This window comes from Mustela nivalis (assembly GCF_964662115.1).
Source record: "Mustela nivalis genome assembly, chromosome: 16".
Lineage (NCBI taxonomy): Eukaryota > Metazoa > Chordata > Mammalia > Carnivora > Mustelidae > Mustela > Mustela nivalis.
The window spans coordinates 28,321,283-28,344,828 of NC_139035.1; the positions used below are offsets into that span (position 1 = coordinate 28,321,283).

At 39.1% G+C, this 23,546-nt stretch overlaps 1 protein-coding gene across 6 annotated transcripts in view; it reads left to right on the forward strand.

Moving 5' to 3' along the window:
* Positions 1 to 23,546, forward strand: part of SLC9C2 (solute carrier family 9 member C2 (putative)) — a 105,154-nt gene that overhangs the window by 27,663 nt on the left and 53,945 nt on the right. For 4 of the 6 annotated variants that reach the window (XM_082704386.1, XM_082704389.1, XM_082704390.1 and 1 more), the window contains 4 exons: positions 2,964 to 3,132; positions 11,229 to 11,310; positions 14,618 to 14,784; positions 15,418 to 15,522. In XM_082704386.1, coding sequence (XP_082560512.1) covers positions 2,964 to 3,132; positions 11,229 to 11,310; positions 14,618 to 14,784; positions 15,418 to 15,522 — 523 coding nt within the window. The remainder of the gene's footprint in view (positions 1 to 2,963; positions 3,133 to 11,228; positions 11,311 to 14,617; positions 14,785 to 15,417; positions 15,523 to 23,546) is intronic. The other 2 variants (XM_082704388.1, XM_082704391.1) reach the window with 2 other exon arrangements.

Here is a 23,546-nt window from a genome sequence, read left to right on the forward strand (position 1 = left end):
GATCATGTCCTGAGCCAAAGGCAGACACTTAACCAACTGAGCCACCCAGGTGCCCCCCAAATTGGGATTTTTAAAATAATTTTTTATTTTTTTATGAACATATAATGTATTATTAGCCCCAGGGGTACAGGTCTGTGAATCACCAGGTTTATACACTTCACAGCACTCACCATAGCACATACCCTCCCCAATGTCCATAACCCCACCACCCTCTCCCTACGGCCCTCCCCCTGGCAACCCTCAGTTTGTTTTGTGAGATTAGGAGTCTCTTATGGTTTGTCTCCCTCCCAATCTCATCTTGTTTCACTTATTCTTTTCCTACCCTCCCAAACCCCCATGCTGCATCTCTACTTCCTCATATCAGGGAGACCATATGATAGTTGTCTTTCTCCGATTGACTTATTTCACCAAGCACAATACCCTCTAGTTCCATCCACGTCATCGCAAATGGCAAGATTTCATTTCTTTTTTTTTTAAAAGATTTTATTTATTTACTTGACAGAGAGAGATCATAAGTAGGCAGAGAGGCAGGCAAAGAGAGAGAGGAGGAAGCAGGCTCCCTGCCGAGCAGAGACCACGATGCGGGACTCGATCCCAGGACCCTGAGATCATGACCTGAGCTGAAGGCAGCGGCTTAACCCACTGAGCCACCCAGGCACCCAAGATTTCATTTCTTTTGATGGCTGCATAGTATTCCACAAAATTGGGATTTAAATCTGAGCCCATGAACATGTTTTCTTTTAAATGCCATTGCCCACTCATGGTAGGTGTGTCTTTGATAAGAATTCATTACAGTGTCATTTCCACTGAGGACAGACCTGGCCAAGGAAGCTTCCTTTATAAGAGCTTCTCAGGAGACATTGCTTTTGCTGACTCTAAAGGCCCTGCACGCCACTCAGAAAGTCACTCTCACACACAAGGATGTGTATGCAATTTACACTTCTTTGTATGATGGAAGCTCATGTGCCAATTGAGACTGGTCACAGAATATGAAGAGAGAATATGAAGAATATGCACATTGTTTGGCTCAGCTACACTTCTGGTGTCTCATTTCATCTTCATAACAACACTAGGAGATAGGAATTTTATGGATGAAGAAACTGACCAACAAAGGCAAAGTACCTTGCCCAAAGTTAAATGGCTCGTGAGTGCCAGGGATCTGAGGTGAACTATTGGATCCATCTCACTAGAGGAAAGGCTTTAATGGAAGGCGTCCTCCTGAGGGTCCCTCAAAATATGGGTGGGCTTTTCATAAGAGACTTGTTGAGAAAAACATTTTAGAGGATGAGCCAAACTAAGGCCTGGTCACAATAATTATTGCTAACATGTATTGAGTGCTAACCACATTCAAAACATCATTCTAAGTCCTATGTATGTTGCCTCATTTAATTGAGTCTTCACAATAATCCTTTGAGGCGAGTCTACTTATTGTTATATATCACCTCCACTTTACAGGTGAAGAAACTGAGGTTTAAAGAGGTTAAAGAGGGTGCCTGGGTGGCTCGGTTGGTTAAGTTACTGCCTTCAGCTCAGGTCATGATCCCGCATTCCCGGGATCAGGCTCCCAGCTCCATGGGGTGTCTCCTTCTCCCTCTGAACTTCTCCCCTCTTGTGCTCTCTCTTTCTCTCTCGCCCACTCTCTCAAATAAATAAATAAAATCTTTTAAATAAATAAGTAGGTTAAAGAACTTGCTTAAGTTTACATGGTTAGTAAAAGCAGCCTCAATTTGAAACCTAGGTAGACTGACTCCTGAGATTTTACTACACTGCCTTTCTGTTTTTGATATCAGGAAATAATATGAGTTGTTCTGTTTTGGCTGGACTCCATGGTATTTCAGAGAGAGATCATTTAGTAAGGCTGGAAATGTTGGTAAGAATTACTTTTCAAAAGGCTTAAATGCAAGGCAGAGGAGTTTGCTCAAATTAATTATATATGTTGCAGATGGTAATTGCAGATTTTCTGTTTCTCAATGATAGAAATTCTCTAAACTGGCTTGTGAAATTCCCAGATGAGCAACTGATACACAATATATTTTTTAGGCTGAGAACATGTCAATTTTATTTCTTCTGAAATCTCTTTCGAGGGATAGTACTGATATTCTTTTGGTACAGATCCTCTAAATATAGATTCTACATTTTTGATAGAAGGTCTTACAGAAAAATGATCTGTAGGCACTTGTGGAGAACATAGCGTAAGAATAGAGTTGTGGAATCACTAGGTTGCACATAAAACTAACATTAACATCGTGGATCAACTATACTCCAGTAAGAAAAAAGAAGAGAGGGGCACCTGGATGACTCTGTGTTAAGCGTCTGACTCTTGAGAGCCTAGGTCATGATTTTAGGGGATTGTGAGATTGAACCCCGTGTCAGGATCCGTGCTGGGCGTGGAGCCTGCTTGAGATTTTCTCTCTCCCTCTCCTTTTGTCCCTCCCCACTCTAAAAAGAAAAGGAAAGAAAAATGTTCTGGAGAGAAAAAAGGCACAAATTGAGATTACTTACATGACATTTAGTTTATGAGTCTCATGGGAGCTCAAGAAAACTTTGGTTAAGCCATTTATTAATGTGCCTACAATAATTTTTCCTTTCTGGCCATCATCTGCATGTCCTCTTGGCCCAATTTCTGAATCTACTCATAGCGCTCCATAGAATAAATGAGCTTATCAATGCTATTTGAAGAACTTCCTTTCAGAAACTTACTACCCAAATCCGAATAGTGCCCAATAGTGTTAATAATAAATCCCTATATTTGTATAAAACGTCTAACCTGTTTTTCAAGATATGAGTATTATATGCAAAATTTAGATAGTAGATTTGGTTTGTCCCCAAAAGTTTGACAACTTGTTAATAAACTGATTATTTTCTTTTTCCTGAAAAAAAATCTGATATGAAATGTAGTATTCAACCATAAATAACATTGGTACATCACATGTGATTAATAAAAATTTTTTTTCTTTCCACAGGTTGCTCACTGTTGTGTTAGTGAGCCCCATTCTGATGCATGCAAGTTATGAATATAATTGGAAATGGGGAATTGTTATAGCATGGTCTGGAATTAAAGGAGTTTTTAGCTTACTCCTGGCTCCTGATATTCATAATCTGGCTGAAAAAAAAATAGAGTCACCACAATTGGTAGGAAAAAATTGTATCCCATATTTACTCATACTTACTCATTTTTATTTATTTTGTAGTACTTGTCATAGTTCCCAATAATAGAGCTAACCATTTTTTTAAAGTTTTCATTTAAATTCCAGTTAGTTAACGTACAGTGTAATATTGGTTTCAGGTGTACAATTTAGTGATTGAATATTTACATACAATACGCATCACATCAAGGGCCCTGCTTAATCCCCAACACCCATTTTACCCGCCCCCCACCCCCCTCCCCTCTGGTAATCATCAGTTTGTTCTCTATAATTAAGAGTCTGTTTCTCAGTCTGCCTCCTTTTCTCTCTTTTTATCTGCTTCTTCATTTTGTTTTTTAAATTCCACATATGAGTGAAATCATATGGTATTTATGTTTCTCTGACTGACTTATTTTGCTTAACATTATACTCTCTAGCTCTATCCATGTTGTTGCAATGGCAAGATTTCATTTTTTTTGATGGCTGAGGAATAGTCCAAATATATATATATTTATATACACACACACACACACACACACACACACACACACACATACACACCACACTTTCTTTATTCATTTATCAGTCGATGGACACTTGGGCTATTTCCATAGTTTAGCTATTATAGATAATGTTGCTATAAACATCGGGGTCCATGTATCTCTTTGAACTGGTATTTTAGTGTTTTTTGGGTTAATGCCTAATAATACAATCACTGGATCATAGGATAGGTCTATTTTCAGCATTTTGAGGAACCTCCATACTGTTTTCCTTAGTGGCTGTACCAGTTTGTGTTCCCACCAACAGTGCAGGAGGGTTCCCCATTTTTCATATCCTCACCAACAGCTGTTGTTTCTTGTTTTTTTTATTTTAGCCATTTTAGCAGGTGTGGAACATCTTTTCATCTGTCTATTGGCCAGCTGTATGTCTTCTTTGAAAAAATTTCTATCCATTGTCTTTTACCTAATATTTAGTTGGATTATTTGTTTTTTTTGGGTGTTAGGTTGTGTAAGTTCTTTATATATTTTCAATACTAATCCTTTATCAGATATGTCATTTGCAAATATCTTTCCCCATCCTTCCCCTACAGGCTGACTTTTAGTTTTGTTGATTGTTTCTTTCCTTGTGCAAAAGCTTTTTATTTTGATGAAGTCCCAGTCCTTTATTTTTGCTTTTGTTTTCCTTGCCTCCAGAGACATAGCTAGAAAGATGTTGCTATGGCTGACGTCAAAGAGGTTAGTGCCCAAGTTCTCCTCTAGGATTTTAATGGTTTCCTGTCTCATATTTAGGTTTTTCATCCATTCTGAAGTTATTTTTGTGTATGGTGTAAGAAAGTGGTCTTGTTTCATTGTTTTGCATGTTGCTATCAGTTTTCCCAACATTATCTGTTGAAGAGAATGTCTTTTTCCCTGGAATATTCATTCCTGCTTTGCCAAAGATTAATGGACCCTAGAGTTGTGGGTTCATTTCTGGGTTTTCTGTTGTGTTCTATTGAGCTATGTGTCTGTTTTTGTGCTAGTACCATACTGTTTTGATCACTCCAGCTTTGTAACATAACCTGAACTCCCAAATCGTGATGCCTCCATCGCAATTGTAATGCTTTTCTTTTTCAAGGTTGCTTTGGCTATTTGAGGTCTTGTGTAGCTCCATACAAATTTTAGGATTATTTATTCTAGCTCTGTGAAAAATGCTGGTGTTATTTTGATAGGGATTGCATTAAATGTGTAAATGGCTTTGGGTGGCATAGACATTTTAACAATATTTGTTTTTCTAATCCAGGAGCATGGAATATGTCTACATTTTAACAATATTTATTTTTCTAATACTTGAGCATGGAATATCTTTACATTTCTTCAGTCCTCTTCAGTTTCTTTCATCAGTGTTTTATAGTTTTCGGAGTACTGGTCTTTTACCTGTTTGGTTATGTTTATTCCTAAGTATCTTAGAATTTTTGGTGCAATTGTAAATGGGATTGATTCCTTAATTTGTCTTTTTGGTGCTTCATTATTGGTGTATAGAAATGCAACAGATTTTTGTACATTGTTTTTGTATTACAGAATTTGTATAACAGCTCTTTTTTTAATTTTTTTAAAATTTAAATTCAATTAGCAAACATATAATACATCATTAGTTTTTTATGTAATGTTCAATGATTCATTAGTTGCGTGTAACACGCAGTGCTCATCATATCACTTGCCCTCCTTTATTATGATGGAGTGCCATTTTTCATCTCTTGTTATAGACTTTATTTTAAAGTCTAGTTTGTCCATATATATTTTTTAACAAAAACAAGATAAATTTATTTATTTGTAACACAGCCCAGTCTCCATCACTTCAGCACAGCATAGGAGTAGAAAAGAGCCACCACTATAAACATCATTTAGTCTAAGGCAGAACTTCATGCCTCCCTGAATAGCAAGCCCATCTCTTCCCAGAATCCAGCCCAAAGCCAAACTGAACACACAGGCAAGCCCAGAATGAAGTTGGTCCCAGGTCTCAGAACATCTCACCCTTTCCCTACAGCCCTACAAGCTTCCTGCCTGTATCCTTCTAACCCTCCACCCCCAACTGGGCCAACTCCTAACCTCTGAGTCACCAGAGTGCTTTCTTTCTGGGATAATTAATAAGGTTTTAAGTGTTATAGAAATAATGGCCTGTGAAATCCATTGTTGCCTAGAAAGTTCAAAAGGATTCCCCCATTCATAATCCTAATCAGCAGTGGCAGCTCTTCCTCTCTTCACCATAGATGCAGGCAGTTTTAAAGTGATTGTCCTCACAGCTCCCTACTCAGGGTTTCCTATCAAGTTTATTAAAGGCTCTTCTCCTCATCCCAGGGTAGGAAGGAACCCCAGGTATTTTCAGAGACTGAGAGGGAAAGCCCTGATAGCTTAGAAGAAGATTCCTTCTGCTTCCTTCCGAAGATTTTGGAGATTATTTTATAAATATTTTTTAATCCGTTTGAGAAAAGTTAGTTTTAGATTCAGAGGGCAATGCAAGCACAGAAGCTTGCATGAGGTAATAGTTTTGAGAATATAGGAGGCAAGACAGAAGAGTATTAAAAAAAAAAAAAAAAAGACAGAAGAGTATAAAATCTCAAGTGGCTTTCTTCACCTAAAATCTTCTAGAAAGCCTCAAAAGATGGATACTAGGAGGATCTCACCTTTGCAGGCCTTGGTAAGGCAAGTCCAAAAGTTCTACCATCTTGGTCTGGTGACTTTTGACAAGGTCACCAAAAAACAAAAAACAAACAAAACAACAACAAGAAAGCAGGGCAACTCCAGAGGAACATCTTTAAGGGCTTTGGCTAGTGATAGCACTACTCTGGCTTTTTTTTTTTTTTTTTACATCCATTTGCATGATAAATGTTTCTCTACCCCCTCACTTTGGATCTGCAGGTGACTTTAGATCTAAAATGAGTCTCTTGTAGCCAACATATAGATGGTTCTTGTTTTTTCTATCCATTCCAATACCCTATGTCTTTAGATTGGAACATTTAGTCCATTTACATTCAGAGTAATTATTGATAGATATGTACTTAGTGCCATTTTATTACTTGTTTTGTCATTGTTTCTGGAGACGTCCTCTGTTCCTTTCTTGTCTTTGTCACTTTTGGTCTTTCCACACTCAAAGATACCCCATTAGTATTTCTTGCAGGACTGGTTTTGTGGTCACAAACTCCTTTAGTTTTTTGTTTGTTTGTTTTGGGTTTTTATTTTTTTTAAGATTTTGTTTATTTATTTGTCAGAGAGAGAGAGGGAGAGAGCATAAGCAGGGAGAATGACAGGCAGAGGGAGAAGCAGGATCTCTTCTGAGCAAGGAGCCCATGCAGGACTCTGAGGATGCTGGGATCATGACCTGAGTTGAAGACAGCCACTTAACTGACTGAGCCACCCAGGCGTCCCATCCTTTAGTTTTTGTAAGGGAAACTTTTTTTCTCTCCTTCTCTTCTGGATGATAGCCTTGCTGGATAGAATATTCTTGGCTACAGATTTTTCCCATTCAGCGCTTTAAATATGTCATGCCACTCCCTTCTGGCTTGCCGTGTTTTTGTTGAGAAATCTATAGCCAGCCTTGTAAGCTAAGGACTTCTTTTGTCTTGCTGCTTTAATAGTTGGGGATTTTTTATTATATTTTACAAATTTAATTACAATATGTCTTAATGTTGGCTTGCTTTGCTTGATTTTGATGTTGAGTTCTCTGTGTCTCTTGTTTTGGGATGTTTGTTTCTTTCCCCAGATTAGGGAAGTTTTCTGCTATTATTTTTTCAAATAAATGGTCTGCTGCCCCTTTCTTCTATAATGTGATTGTTATTGCTTTTGACAGAGTCACTCAATTCCCTGAGTCTATACTCATGTTACATAATTCTTTCTCTCTTTTGTTCTGCTTCCTTGTTTTCCATTATTTTTTCTTCTATATCACATATTTATTCCTCTGCTTCTTTCAGCCTTGTGTTCATTGCATCAAGCCTGTTTCCAATCTCAATTACTGCATTTTTCATTTCTGAGAGATACTTTTTTAAGTCTATTATCTCTGTGGTAAGAGTCTCCTCAAAACCTTCTATTCTTTTTCAAGCCCAGTGAGTATCTTTATGATTGTTGCCTTAAATTCTCTATCAGGGTGGCACCTGGGTGGCTCAGTGGGTTAAAGCCTCTGCCTTCAGCTCAGGTCATGATCCTAGGGTCCTGGGATCAAGCCCCACATCAGGCTCTCTGCTCAGCAGAGAGGCTATTTCCTCCTCTCTCTTTCTCTGCCTGCCTCTCTGTCTGCTTGTGATCTCTGTCTGTCAAATAAATAAATAAATAAAATCTTTAAATTCTCTATCAGGAATATTACTTATATCTGTTTTGCTTAGATCTCTGACTGTGACCTTATCTTGTTCTTTCATGTGGGACGGATTCTGGACATTTGTCTCCATCTGGATATTTTGTCTAAGTCTCTGCTTTCTTCTCCATGTTAGAAGAGCCAGTTATGCTTCCTGCTCCTGAAAGTAAGGGCTTTATGAAGAAAAGGTCATAGAGTGTTTAGGGCCTGGCACTTCAGAAAGTGTCTGAGGCATGCTGTGTGCACTCTGCTGTTGTGTTTGACCGCTGTATTCTCAGGCCAGGTGTCAGCAGAGACTCTCCTTGCATGCAGTGGGCACTGTTGGGTCCTTGGCCAGAGTGTGGTGAGTTTTAACTAGGTGTGCTCTGGTCTGCTTGTTAAAAGAGACCTGATACTACTTCTACTAGAACTGAAGTCCAGCAGAACTCTGGTCAGGAGATATGGTATGGGCAGGGATTTCTGCTGGCCTTCTGGGGAAGGGGCTGGCCATGTTGGGACAGAGGCAAGCCTGACAGAGGGCAGGTGTTCCAGAGAACACCGGTGGGGGGGCGGGTAGGACTTGGTGTAAGCATCTTAGGCAGCCCCTGTGGGCACTGTGCGGCCTCCTGAAGGTGGCTGTGTGTTTATGCTGAGGGCAAGGGAGGGAAATGGCACCTGCTGGCTCCTTTGTCTCCAGAGAGAGGTGAGAATCCTACCTCTCAGGTACACGCTCCAAGAAGAGTGAATTATCTCCCTGCTGTGTGCCCCAGGCATTCTTCAGATGCTATTTCCATGCCACCTACCCCCAGGTTATTTGTCTGCCTTCTCTCCAGGAGTAGGGCAGGTTCCTCAGGGCTCTATCCCAGCCAAGCTGGCTGGCCTTTAAAACTTGTCTCTAAGTCCCACTGGTTGCAAAAACTCACAAAAACCAACCCCTCTTGTTTTCCCAGCCAGTGCCTTTAGGCAAATGTTCTCCTTGTGCATTCCCCTGTGTGCCTCTCTCTCTCTCTCACCTTTCTCCATGACCAGGACTCTCTTCCTTCCACAGCACTTGCCATCTGTTTCTTCCACAAACCACCTCTCTGTACTTCCTACCTTCCTTGATGTGGTTTCTTCTCTTCCTTTAGTTGTGGAGTTTGTTCTGTCAGTCTTCAGGTTGGTTTCTGGGGGTATTTAGATAAATGATTTGATAGTTATCTAGTTGTGTTTATGGGGACAAGATGAGCCTAGGGTCCTCCTACTCCTTTACCATCTTCTCTTCCTTCTCCCAAAGTTAACCAATTTTTTAAAGATTATTTATTTATTTATTTGACAGAGCCCAAGTAGGCAGAGTGGCAGGCAGAGGGAGAGGGAGAAGCAGACTCTCCACTGAGCAGGAAGCCCGATGTGGGACTCGATTCCAGGACCCTGGGATCATGACCTGAGCCAAAGGCAACAGTTTAACCAACTGATCCACCCAGGCACCACCAAAGTTAACCATTTTAAAAATTAGATTTGAAAAATGCGTTCTTTTAAGTAGAAAGAAACTTTCAGAGGAAAGTTTGTTTTGGCAGTATGAAAGGGACCAACAGTCAAGTAGTGGTTAATGGTGTGGGAATCAGATAGATTTGAGATCGAATCCTGGTTCAACCATCACAGGCTGGCTGACCTTGGGCAAGTTTCCCAGATTTGTAGAACCTCAATTTCCATTTGAAGATTGAGATGATGCTTAATAAAATACCTGCCACTTAGCAAATGCTCAATAAATATTACTCTCCCTCAAAACCTTTTCTCCATAGGCTAGCTGGTGGATTTCTGGGCAATCTGATGGTGGCAGTATCTGTGGTACCGAGACTCTAGGGAAGATCCAAAGAGCCCAGTGCATCTGCTGACAGTGTTAGGGCCCCTCATCATTTGTGACAATGGTGGGAGCTAACTGGAGAAGTTGATAAAAGTTGCTAGAAATCCCCAGGACATCCCCAACCACCTCCCAGTCAGATGAATTCCAAACCTGCTGCTGAGGGAGAAAAGCCACTCGAATAATGTGAATTAAGAACACCTGCCCACCTCCCAAGGAACTTTAATCTACAGGTAGATGTACAGGGTTTTTTGATATTGGCTGATTTCCAGCTCAGGGTTTTCTCTTTGTCATTTTGCCTCCTGTTCCAGAAGACTCCGGCAGAACAATATTTTAAAAATTTCTTTGGGGGATCAGTTATCTCCCTCTCCATCTTGCCTGTAGAGACATCAAAACAAAGAGAATAGCATGTTAGGGGAAGAGTTCGGGTGCCCTAACTCCTAAAGGAAGAAGTTCTTTTTTAAATGGAGTATTATATTCCTTACAGACTTTCCTGAGGATCTGCACTTCTTATCTGTAGTTATCATGTGGGAATTTGGAGTTCAAACTAACCAGTGGTTTTGTAGAGATTTAGGATCCTTTCATGCCCCAAAGAAAAAGTATCATAACAAACATCTGAACTCCTTCAATTATCTTTTGTGCAAGGAATCAGCCTAAAACCAAGTCAATGGAATGCTAACATTGGAATATCATTTACAGTATTTCCCAAATCTCTCTGATGTTACACCAATCCCTTTAGCGCCACTCACTACTGCACAATCAGAATCTTCAGGGAAGAAACCTGGAAGTTGGTATCTTTTAGATGTTGTTAGTCAAATTTGGGAAACACTCTCCAAAAGACATACTACTATTAGCTCCAGTTTCCAGTGAAGGGCACTGAGGCTCAGAATGGTTAAGTTAACTGACTCCAAATTACATGGCTAATAGGGGCAGAGCTAAGACCTGCGAAAGTGATTGTATGTTTGCTTCTGCATGGTGCCTCTCCAGACCCCACCATGGTTCCTGCAGGTTCCTTCAGAGCCTCCTGAGCAGCTGTAGTAAATGCTGGTGGCAGATACCCTTTCCCCTCCCTGCTGTGTCACCACTGCCTGCAGTTGCTGGGTCCCCCTAACCTCCCGGCCCTGCAGGCTCCAGAGCTGTGTCTGTGATGCCTACCACCTTGCTGGCTTTGCAAGCCTGCTGCAGCAAGCAGCAATGGTGGAGAGCTCTTCCGTCAGTGTTCTTATCCCTCCCAGAAATTATAAACTCTTCTCTCATTCACATTGAAAACTAATTTCTGCTCCAGTGTCTTATATTCAAACAGTGTCTATAAAACAACACTTTTGCCTCAATTTACTTCTCAGAAGTAGGATTAATAAATGTGGATTAAGATAGAATTTTGTTGATGTTGGTTAGTTGAACAATGATGCCCTTTGGAGAACTTATTCATTTTTTGGTTCTAACGACTTGTGTGTTTTGTTTTTTAGTTTATATTGTATGTACAGGTAATATCACTATTGACTATGGGAATAAATTCGTACATGATGACTCATTCAGCCAGGACATTAGGTAAAGTAAATCTGTCTTTCATTAATTAACTGGGGAAGATAACGCAAATAGATTATTGTTGGGGGACATGAGGACATTTCTTATGAAGTTCAAGGAATTGACTATGAAATCATTCATTTTCATTCACTTATTACTTATTGATGCTGTATTAATTGGGGGTATTGGTTCAGCCAGTTCAACAGAAACCACATTCACCGTGGCTCAAACAAGATAGAGGACTTTCTCCCCCCACCCCCTACCTAAATGTCCAAAAGAGTGGGGGTAGTTCTGCTTCTTTTTTGTTTCTCCTCCATTCCCCGGGTTGTTGTTCTTGTCTGCAGGGTAGAAGTTGGCTCACTACCACTATATCTTCAATCCATCCGAGTAGACAGGGGAAATGAGGAGATAGGTGACAATGGAGGGTAAGCTGTTTCCTTTTAAGGGCAGAATCTAGAAATTGTATGCATCACTACCACTCACATTCCATTGGCCAAAATTAGGTCACATAGTCATTCATGGGTAATAGAATCTGTGAAATATTATCCCTATCTGGCTGACCATGTGCTTAGCCAAAACTTGGAAATTCGGTTGGTAAAAGAAGAAGGGGAAAATGGATATTGGGAGACAATCAGTAGACTGTGCCACAGTGGCTTATTTCCAGAAGACATTTGAGGCCATTGGTAGTAAAATGCATAAATATGATTAAATCACACAGAGATACATGGCCAATAGAGAAATCTAGGATAAGATAATTGGTGGCAGTATGGTCAACTGGGGATGGAGAAGGTGAGGTGGGATTACACCAAGTCTTAGAATAGGGCCTTAGTATCATTCAGTATCCCATGGCCTGGTCTTAGCTATGGTGGTGTTTGATTTTTTTCAGTGTATCTAGAATTGATCAAAGTGCTGGAGATTCACATATGCTGCACTCACAGGAAAATATGGATAAAGCATAAAATCAACTTATTAATGTATAATAAGATGATTTATTTCTATGTCTGAAATAATTGTGATCATTATTCATGGTATTTACCTCTAAATACCAATTTCCTCGATAAACAAAACTAGTCCTCAGGAAGTTTCTTGGAAAGCCTGGAACTAATTAGAGGCAATGGAAGGATGGTGTTGAAGGAGAGCTCTTCTAGTCAAGGAAATAGCCTGAGGAATTCACCCTATCCTACCCGTGATAAACATCACCTCCGTTTCTGTCTTTTCAGTCACGTCCTTTTGTAAAACTGAACCCCACAAAAAATCTAGCAGAACTTCCTGTTACTGCCCACCTCAAACCCAAGGGTCTCAATATGTCAACTGAACTAGTAAATTGGGCAGACTTTTGGTAGCTCTCCTTTTCCCCCAGTTATGTATTTGTTCTCATTCTCAGTAGAAAGGTATGCTTTGTCAGCAAAAGCCCACACCGGAGCATGAGGAAAGTTAATTTGATCTTTGAAGGCTTTCTCACACCTCCCTTCCCACCAATTCCTTTGACTCCCAGGGGTCCAGACCCACTCCATTCTCTTTGGTTAGGATGTAACATCTGGATTTCTCCCATGCTTCTTTCCTGTGATTCCTCTTATTCTGACACTTCAAGGCTGTCATGGTAATGTTTTTTCTTCTCTTTTTCCTCCCTTAGAAAATTTGTAAAAATTTTATTATTATTTATTTATTTATTTATTTGGGGGAGAGAGAGAGTGTGTGTGTGTGTGTGAGAGGCAAAGGGAGAGAGAATCCCAAGGAGGCTTCACACTCAGCACAGAGCCTGTGTGGGGCTCCATCTCAAGATCTTGAGATCATAACCTGAGCTAAAATCAAGAATTGGATGCTTAACCAACTGAGCTGCCAGGCACCTCCGCCCCACCTCCAGATTTTTTTTATTATAGTAGCTAAACCTCAAAAATTTTCATTATAAAACAGAAGAGTATGATAACAGTCTTTCTCCCCTCAGAATCCATACTCATCCTTTCTAGAAATACTACATAGCACACATTTAATACTTGACAGAGTTGAGTTTTATCAGTAGAAGTTTCAAACTAACTGCTTCCATCTAGTCTAAGGCTTTAAGAGGTTCCCTCCTCATACACTTCCAGGATCATCTAAACACAGGGAGTTCACTCAAATGTATTGGTGCCACCAAGTGGTCCACATACACTCATGTTTCCCCCAAAAAAGAGAAAAATTTCTTCTTGTGTGGTCTCAGTCATGGGAATTTTGAATCTAAAGCTGACAACTTCTAACTTCAGCCTACAGTCAAATGCATGTTTGCTCTGGACCATAATGAATCAAGAGGGATATGTTTCCAGACCTTGGGAATCCTGAAAATTTCAAATACCATCATTACACACAGTGTCCCACAGAGAATATAGTAAAGTTGAGCTAAACATTTAGAACTCATTTTAACTATGAGACCGTTCATGCGCACTTATGAAGAGAAAACAATTTTATTGAGATGTAATTCCATGTGAGCAGACCAAGTTTACTCACTAATTAAATTCTTTTGGGGGGCACCTGGGTGGCTCTTTCGGTTAAGCATCTACCTTTGGCTCAGGTCATGATTTTGGGGTCCTGGGATCGAGCCCTGCATCAGTCTCCTGGTTCAGTGGGGAGTCTGCTTCTCCCTCTCCCTCTGCCTGCCACTTGCCCCGCTTGTGCTCTCTCTCTCTCTGTGGAATAAATAAATAGAATCTTCAAAAAAAATTAATTCTTCTTTTCAGTGAGTGAGCCTCATAGCTGTAACTTCAAATTCATACCTCAAGAAAATATAAATGGCTACAATTTTGGGAGCATGTAAATTTGCTGGCCAGGAAACAGATATACTAAATTTGAGGGGTCTCTATTACGGTGACCTTTTTATTTAAAATTTTTTTAATTTTAAAATTTTTATAAGAGTCAGTCAGAGAATTGTTCAGTTACAAATTCCAAGGCCAGTCTGATTCTCTAGGAATGAGGTGGGCCAGGGAATTTGCACAGATTAATAGGTAGCCTTCCTACCTGAAGAAGATATGAGTGGTTGCTTATACTTTGAGAAATACTGATTAGGGACCTTGAAGTCACAAGTCACATCTCTCGGTAACGGGAATGGAAGGAAACTAATAAAGCATTCCTTAGCAGCTGAGTCAGGTAAGTTGAGCTCTGTAGCCAGAAGAAACAGATAGCTGGGTAATTTTCTGGAAGACTTTGGACCAAAGTTTGTCCTTGCTCTAAACACTATGGTTTGGCTGTGCATGTGATTCACTACGGCAACAAGATTTCACTCTACCTTGCAGGACTTGACCTCTTCTTACAGTCTTCACTGTATTCTATTAAGACACTTGCTTTTTTTTTTTGGTCACAGGTTTGTGTGCTATTTCCCTCCCAAGGCAAATGGCCATGCAAAATGCCATTAAGCACATTCAAGAGATAATACAGAACACAATCACACTATTCAAAACAGAAAAAATGTTGACAAATGTTAATTGGACCTTAGTAGAAGAAAAAACAAAGATTGAATACAACTTTCCTGTGAGTTGATACCCGGCAAAAAAAAAAAAAGAAAAAAAAATAGTCCTTCTTCTCTCCTGGGTCTGCCTCTCTTATAAAGAAATTTGATCCTGCAAATGAAATGTCAGAAAACTGAGGATGGGGGGGGAGGTGGGGGGGGAAGGGGGGTGGGGGGTGGGGGGGTATATTTACTAGCTTTGCTATCTTGGTGAAAAGACTTTGAATTCTCTCTAAAGAGAAGGTCTTAGTTATCTAGGTTTATTTGTCAAATAGAGGAGAATTGGAATTTTTACACACTGGTTGATTTACTAACTATGAATGGCCTCTGGCAAGCCCGTGTTTCCAACCATTTGAGGAGCTGAGCAATCTGTCCTCATGTTATTATAAAAAGCAAAGAACACAGGTTTCTTAGAGAGCAGTCAAGCGTAGGTAGGTTTGGGGGAGAATCTGACTTGCAAATCTCCCCAATGAATTGTTACTTTACCACAGTTAAAAGCCACATTTTTCATACAGAGAGTGAACTCAGTTACACATATCCCTTCATGATAGCAGTTCTAATCTGAGTTATTTGAATCTTGGTTGAGTGAAGTGTTTGGCAGCTCCTATATATTTTAGCTTACTTTTAATTTAATCTAATTATATTTTTAAACTTAGTCTGATCCTTATTATGTTTCATCTGATAACAAAGAGGAGGAGGAGTCCCCAACAGAAGAAGTTTTAATAGAAGAAGCCAGATTGCATGTCGCTATAATCCAAATGGTTGGTACAGTTCATATCATCTATTATTTATTTATTTATTTATTTATTTATTTAAAGATTTTATTTATTTATTTGACAGAGAGAAATCACAAGTAGACGGAGAGGCAGGTAGAGAGAGAGGAAGGGAAGCAGGCTCCCTGCTGAGCAGAGAGCCCGATGCGGGACTCGATCCCAGGACCCTGAGATCATGACCTGAGCCGAAGGCAGCGGCTTAACCCACTGAGCCACCCAGGCGCCCTATTTATTTATTTTTAATTCTTATTTCTTAAATAATGCTCCTATTTCTTAAATAAGGCTTTCAGGTGGCTGGGAAAAAAAAAGTTTTCACTTTTTGATAGCCTATTGTTATTAAAATTTGTTTGCTTTATTAAAGTTAAAAAATAACAATAAATGTCTTAAGCTTTAAATTCAAGTCACCTATCTTTCTTATTCTGTTTCTAAGTCTAGTAATTTTTAGCGGTTGGCTTTTGAGGGGACTTTGAATAATCTTTGGTGCCCTTTATGTACTTATCTAACTGAACATCTTCAAATATCTGAAACTACTTTTATAAATTTAATGTATTTGAGTTTCTTTTATATAAAATTCTCTTAAGTGCTTTTTTAACTCTTGCAAATCTAATACATTAAAACAAAACCAATGAATCAAAAATTCTCTTAAAATAAGATTAAATGTTTTAATATAAGGAAGATTATATTTTAAATAAATATATTTGTATATAATTATATATAACATTAAAAATTATATGACATATTAAAAATAAAAATAATTATATATTATATAACATAATTTAAAATAATTACATATTATATAACATATTAAAAATATGATTACTAGATCAAGTTTAAATCAACTTATCAAATTGCACATTTTAAATTGGGGTTATGGTCTAATAGAACATGTTTTATTCAATATTACATATACACAAAAATATGCCCATATATTCATTATGCCCAGAGTCCATTTTTTAAAATTTTATTTTAAAACTTACAATGAAGAATTTCCAACATATACAAAAGTAGATATAATACTAGAATAAGTCCCTATGTACCCATCATCCAGCCTTAAAAACCAATATGACTAACCCTGCCTCATCAGCAGACTCATTCACTACTCTACTTTCCATATTAATTTAATACAAGTCCCAGATATCATATTATTTCATCTGTAAATACTTCAGTATGTATCTCAAAATTTTAAAGCCTTCTAAAAAACATAGTAAAATATTAATATTGTACCTAGAATTAATAATAGTTCCTTAATCAAATATCGAGTCAATGATCAAGTTTCCAATTGTCTTGTTAATGTGATCAATGCGTATTACATACATATATTTAAAGATTTATTTATTTATTTTTTAGAGAGAGTGAGCACAAGAGGGGGGAGGGACAAATGGAGAGGGAGAGAGAGAATCTCTTGTAGACTCCCCACTGAGCATGGAGCCCAGCTTGGGGCTTGATTTCACAACCCTGAGATCATGACCCTGACATCACGATCCTGAGCCAAAATCAAGAGTTGGATCCTTTACCAACTGAGGCACCTAGGTGCCCCTCACAGTTTATACTTTCAAATTGAATCTGTATTTGTATTTGTAAAATTACAGTTACATTGTAGTTAATGGATATGCCCTTTAAGTCTCTTTAACCTATAAATTCCTTCCTCTCTTTTATTTTTTCTGTTGAAGAACGCATTTCTCCTTAATACAAAATAAAGTAATAATACTATATTTTCCCTTTTTTAAGCATTTCTAAGCTTAATTTAAAATATTCTCAGAATTTGAAAGTTTCTTACCCAGAGCAGTATAGTATGGTCACGATTTATTTGTAGAGCCTCCATTAAGAGGTGGTGCCTATATCCCTCCCTGCTACTCCTAACTCATTGAATTTGGGCTGTTCTTGTGTCTTGTATTGACCCATAAAATGTTTCAGAAGTGACTTTGGGAATGTTCTGGAGCCTGTGCTTCAAGAAGGTTTACAGTTTCCACTTTCTTCTACTCTGAATACCAACCTGTGATTATCATGTAAGGAAACTGGCTTGCCTCTGAAGCATGAGATATCACATAAAAATAAACTGAGACGTGCAATCAAGAGTTGGGACCCTACTACCAGACTTGTAAATAGGGCCCTGTTAATTAAAAAAGTAGACCCAACCTCTCAATTGGTAAGAGATGCAAAGATTTTGTGACCATATTTTGTTTGTTATGTATTATATAACTACGTATATATTTTCTTGAATGCTTCCCCCCACCCAGTTTTTTTGAGTAATAACTGACATACATTGCTGTATCAGTTTAATGCAAACAGCGTGATGGTCTGATTTACATATATTGTGAAATGATTACCATGGAAGGTTTAGCTAACATTCATCCTCTCCAAATAGATAAAAGAGAAAGAAAAAAAGAAGAAAAGGAAAACAAAATTAGGATATAACCATATTTAATATAACATTGTGTGTTTGCCGGCCACAAATATTTATGTTCGTCCTATAAACAAAATACACTGATCCTTTTCTAAGACCCCCACCACCACACACATACCTTCATTCTATCTTGGGGTCAGACTCCAAGTCCAGTATCTCATGATCTGCATTTGGTCTAGGCTCCTTGACTGCATCTCTTTATTTATTTTTTTTAATAAAGATTTTATTTATTTGACAGACAGAAATCACAAGTGGGCAGAGAGGCAGGCACAGAGAGAGGAAGGAATCAGGCTCCCTGCTGAGCAGAGAGCCCGATGTGGGGCTTGATCCCAGGACCCTGGGATCAGGACCTGAGCCAAAGGCAGAGGCTTTAACCCACTGAGCCATCCAGGTGCCCCAACTGCATCTCTTTAAGTATGATTCCTCTTGATCTGGACAACCATGAACTAAGAAATGAGTAATCCGTCCCCCATGCCACTCCCCAACATTTAGTGCCAATCAACAGACAATTCTGTTCAAGACGGGGAATAACAGGAAGTTCTTATGCATCACTGGTCCATGGCAATTCTGAAATCGAGCTGGAACTATGCACCAGAGCACCTTATTCTTTATATTTCCGCAGGAAATAATCTATGTTTGTAGCTGACTGGCCTGCTCAGCCTGATTTCTGTCAGTTGAAACTTGGGATATTTCTATTCATTTAGGATCATTTCTGTCTTCCCTAAAAACGTGTTCTCAACCAACCCGATAACTGTGGAGGGCCACAGTTCCTTTTCAGACGGGCCACATGTCTGAAGATGAGTCTGAGAAAGCCTTCCATCTGCTGGAGAAGACAGACTGACTGCCAGCTTTAATCTTTCAGTGGTCTTAACAAAGGGTCTTCAGGCACATCCTTTATTGGATCTTGAACCCAAAGGCCTATTTTACTGTCAGCACTCTAGATTCGATCTTTACGTTTAGGTCTTTTGCCAGCTGGAGAGACTGCAGATGAGAGCGCAGTTTAGTCAGCAACCTGGCAAAGCATGGACTCTATTTTTTCTCTAATTTCTGCTGTAGAGTAAACTGTTTCTCTTTGGTTTCTCTCTCTCTCTTCCTGTACTTTGTCATAAGTAGCTTAAACATTGATAGTTTTAGTATTTCTTGAATATTACAAATCTAGAAATAATCTTAGCTGCCAGATTCATAAGTTCATTGGGCACATTTTTCACCTTCCCAGGGGCCTCAGGTGACAGTATTGCCCACTGTGGTGCCTCTTCATTAGCACAGCTGGCTCCCTCCTGTACCTTAAATCAGTTTTTGCACTGCTCTCTGACTCTACTCACCACTAAGTCCCAAAGCTACTGTCACATGTTTTAACCCTTTTTAGGGAGGCTCTGCACAATTGATTTCCATTTTGGTTGGCCTTTGCGCTATATCAAACCAGACCAAAATTTATAGGCTTAAAACAATGGCTTATTATGTCTCATAGTTCTGTGGATTGGCAATCTGGATGATTCTGTCGTCGGTCTTGGCTGGGAGCATTCATGTGTCTGTGGTCATCTCATAGTTCAGTGGGACTAGAGGGTCCAGAATGTCCTCATTCAGAGATTTGGCAGTTGATGTGGGATGTCTTTCAGAGCACTTTGGCTGTCTTCCATATGGCCTTCTATTTTCCATAGAGTGGCCTGGGTTTCTTCTCAGCATCGTGGACTCTGGATTCCATCAGGGTAAGACGAGAAGCTGCAAGGCGTCTGAATCCTATGTTCTGGAACTTGAATAACATTATTTTTTATTCCCATTCTATGAGTTAAAGCAAATCACAAAGCTAGCTCAGAGACAATGAATGAAGAGGTAGACTCCCTTTCTTGGGAGAAGCAATAGGGTCAGTTGCAAGGGGGCATGGACACAGGAAAGCATGGATACATTGGGGCCATTGCCATAATGACCTACAGCATTTACTTTTTTTAAACTAACAATCCCATGTAATGACCACTCCCACTCCTATTCTCTTTCTCTTTTTAAGTAGGCTCCATGCCCAACAAGGAGCTTGAACTCATGACCTGAGCTGAGATCAAGAGTCCAACACTTTTTTTTTTTTAAAGATTTTATTTATTCATTTGACAGAGAGAGATCACAAGTAGGCAGAGAGGCAGGTGGCAGTTGGGGGGAAGCAGGCTCCCCTCTGAGCAGAGAGCCCCATGCGGGACTCAATCCCAGGACCCTGAGACCATGACCTGAGCCGAAGGCAGCAGCTTAACCCACTGAGCCACCCAGGTGCCCCAAGAGTCCAGCACTAAACCAACTGAGCCATCTAGGCATTCTTCCATATTGTCTTTTTTTTTTTTTTTTTAAGATGTATTTATATATTAGAGAGAGAGAGGGAGGAAGAGTGTGAGCAGTGGAAGGGGCAGAGGGAGAGGGAAAGAATCTTCACACAGACTCCCCACTGACCATGGATCCTGAGTGAGGCTCAATCCCAGGACCCTGAGATCATGACCTGAGCCAAAATCAAGTCAGATGCTTAACTGTCTCAGCCACCCAGGCTCCCCACCAGGCTCCCCACCTGTCTTTTAATGGCTTTTCTGAGAGTGCTCTCTACTGGCATTCCTCCTATTTTTGTGACCCCTTTCTTTTTGGTCTGTTCCATGAACTCCTCTTTTTATCTCTTTAATGTTAGTTTTTCTTAGAAGAGCTAACTCCATCATTTTTACCTTACAATCTCTCCATCCTTCTTCTCAGCTGCACTCACAGTTTTAATGCTATCCATGGATGCTCCTCAAATCTGTATTCTTCCTTCCAAAACTCTCAGTACCATGCCTTTAGACTCATAAATTCAAGTGGCTAGATATCTCTTAGACTTATCAATGGTACCTAAATCCCCCTGAACTCATCATCTAAAACCTGCTCTTGTATTCCTAGTTTCAGTGAATGGGCTCATTACCCCTGTGATCCCTCAGGTCAACCGGATTTCTCCTTCTTTTTCCAAGCTCTATCAATCTTACCTTCTAAATATTTATCAAATATCCCCCTTTCCATTCTTTTGTCTATTAATTTAGGACATTATAACCTCTTTCCTAAATAATAACCTTCAACTGGTCTTCCTACCTCCAGTATTTCCATTATCAAATCACAGTGACTTCTCTAAAAGACAAAGAGACTATACCACCTTCCTGCCTCAAATGGCTCCTCAGGTCCTACAGCATTTTCCAAAGTGAGTTCTAAAGAACACTTGCCCTACAGAATGTTAATAGTAATTGCATAACAACAAAAGTTTCAATGCTCAAATTTTTTGGGGAAATGATAGTTTAAAAGAAGTTAAATGGTTTCTTATGGAACCCCTTCTAGTAGAATATCTCAGAATTTTTAACATACTGATATGCATCAAGACCCTCTAAAAGGGAATATTGAATATTCCCACCCCCACTTCCTCACATAGCACATTTATGATGGGGGTAGTGGTGGCGGTTGTGGTTAATTCTAGTAGTGTCTCATAGGATTAGCTTATTATCTTCCAGGAAGAGTTTATCTATGAGATCAAGTCTATATATAAGTACAGGGTCTTTTGTAATCTGACCTCTACCCATTTCTCATGGTGTTCCATCACCATTCTCTGCCCCACAACTTGTCCTTCCTTTACGCACTCACCATGCTGTTTCTCATCTCTGTGTGTGCACTGATGATGCCCCTCTCTGCTCACCTCCTTCTCCACTTTGCTCCCCCGACCTCCATTTCTCATTTGGATAATTATGCTCATCTTTAAAACTCAGTTGAGTTGTATCTCTTTCAGGAAATTTTTTCTGACCCCACCCCATATCAAGTTTTAATTAGTGCCCTGTAGTTATTTTTATCCTCTCACATCTCCACCCTGTTTCACAGGTCTCTGTGTCTAATTTTCCCCTTCCTCCACTTGGCTATGAACTCCTTAAAGTTTATCTGCAGTGCCTTGGCATGGGGCTTGGAACCGAGTAGACATTCAAAAAAAAATTTTAATTTAAAAATTCCATCATAATAGCATAAAAGTAAATGATCATTTTCTTGAGCCACACCTTTTCCTGGATGGGCAGGGCTGGAGATACTATAGGTGGAGATACTGAAGTCTGGGACATACCTTCTCTTATAGTGGGTGTCTTCCCAGGGCTATCAAGAAAGCCTACAAAATGGAGATATCTATCAACAGCCTTAGTGGTCCTCGGAATAAGGAAAGCCTGGCCATTGCCCCTCCACCCTTTAGAATCTAGCTTCAGAGTTCATGTGCTTTATCTACCCACAAGTTATGGGTGGATGATTTTCCTATTTCCTGGAAAAGAAGCTGGTGGGTAGATGACTATTACCTCCAGAAATAAGTAGCATGAATTCCTTGTTTTTCTGTAGTGACTAGCATCCTTACAATTGCAAAACTTGAGAAAATATGCTAAGTGCAGTGGAGTTTGGAAACAACATTTATAAACATGGGTAAACAACCTTGTCAGCATTGAGGAAGTAAGTTTAGGCAGTAGTCTTAGAAGGTAACTTTAATCTTTACTATTAGTGGTACCTAAAAGGTGTGATTTTTCTCCTGAATTTTGCTGGGTGGTTGACACAAGAATACTTATATTTATACTTATATTTATATATAATACTTATATATAATTTATATTATATTTATATATAATACTTATATATATATATATTTATATATAATACTTGTATTTATAAGATGTTTTATAGAAGCCTCATGGTAATCACAAAGAAAAAACATACAGTAGATGAAAGATAAAGAGAAAGAAATTAAAGCATACTACTACAAAAAATAAATCACAATGAATGTTAATGGGGAACAAAGGAACTAAAGAAACAGAAAGCAATGAACAGAATGGCAAGAAAAGTCCTTATCTATCAATAATTATTTTAAATGCAAATGCTTAAATTCTCCAATCAAAATGCAGAATGGATGAATGGATTTAAAAAACCCAGATCCGGGCACCTGGGTGGCTCAATGGGTTAAGCCTCTGCCTTTGGCTCAGGTCATGATCTCAGGGTCCTGGGATCGAGCCCCGCATTGGGCTCTCTGCTCAGCAGGGAGCCTGCTTCCCTCTCTCTCTGCCTGCCTCTCTGCCTACTTGTGATCTTTTTCTGTCAAATAAATAAATAAAATCTTTAAAAAAAAAACAAAACAGATCCAACAATACACTGCCTACAAGAGACTCACTTAAGGTTTAAGGACATATATAGGCTGAAAGTGAAGGTTTGGAAAAAAGATTCCATGCAAATGGTAACCAAAAGAGAGCAGGAGTGCCTATAGTTACATCAGTTAAAACGGACTTTAAGACAAAATTGGTCATAAGAGACAAGAAGGTCACTATACAGTGGTAGAGGTACAAATATATCAAGAAGATATAACATCTGTAAATATATATCCTACCACTGGAGTATCTAAATATTTCAAACAAATATTAACAAAACTGAAGATTCTTGAGAAATAGATAGCAATAAAATTATAGTAAAGGACTTCAACATCCCACTTTCAACACTGGCTAGATAATACGAACAGAAAATTAACAGGGAAACAGTGGATCTGAATAACACAGATCAAATAGACTGACAGACATATATAGAACATTCCATTCAACACACCAAAATACATATTCTT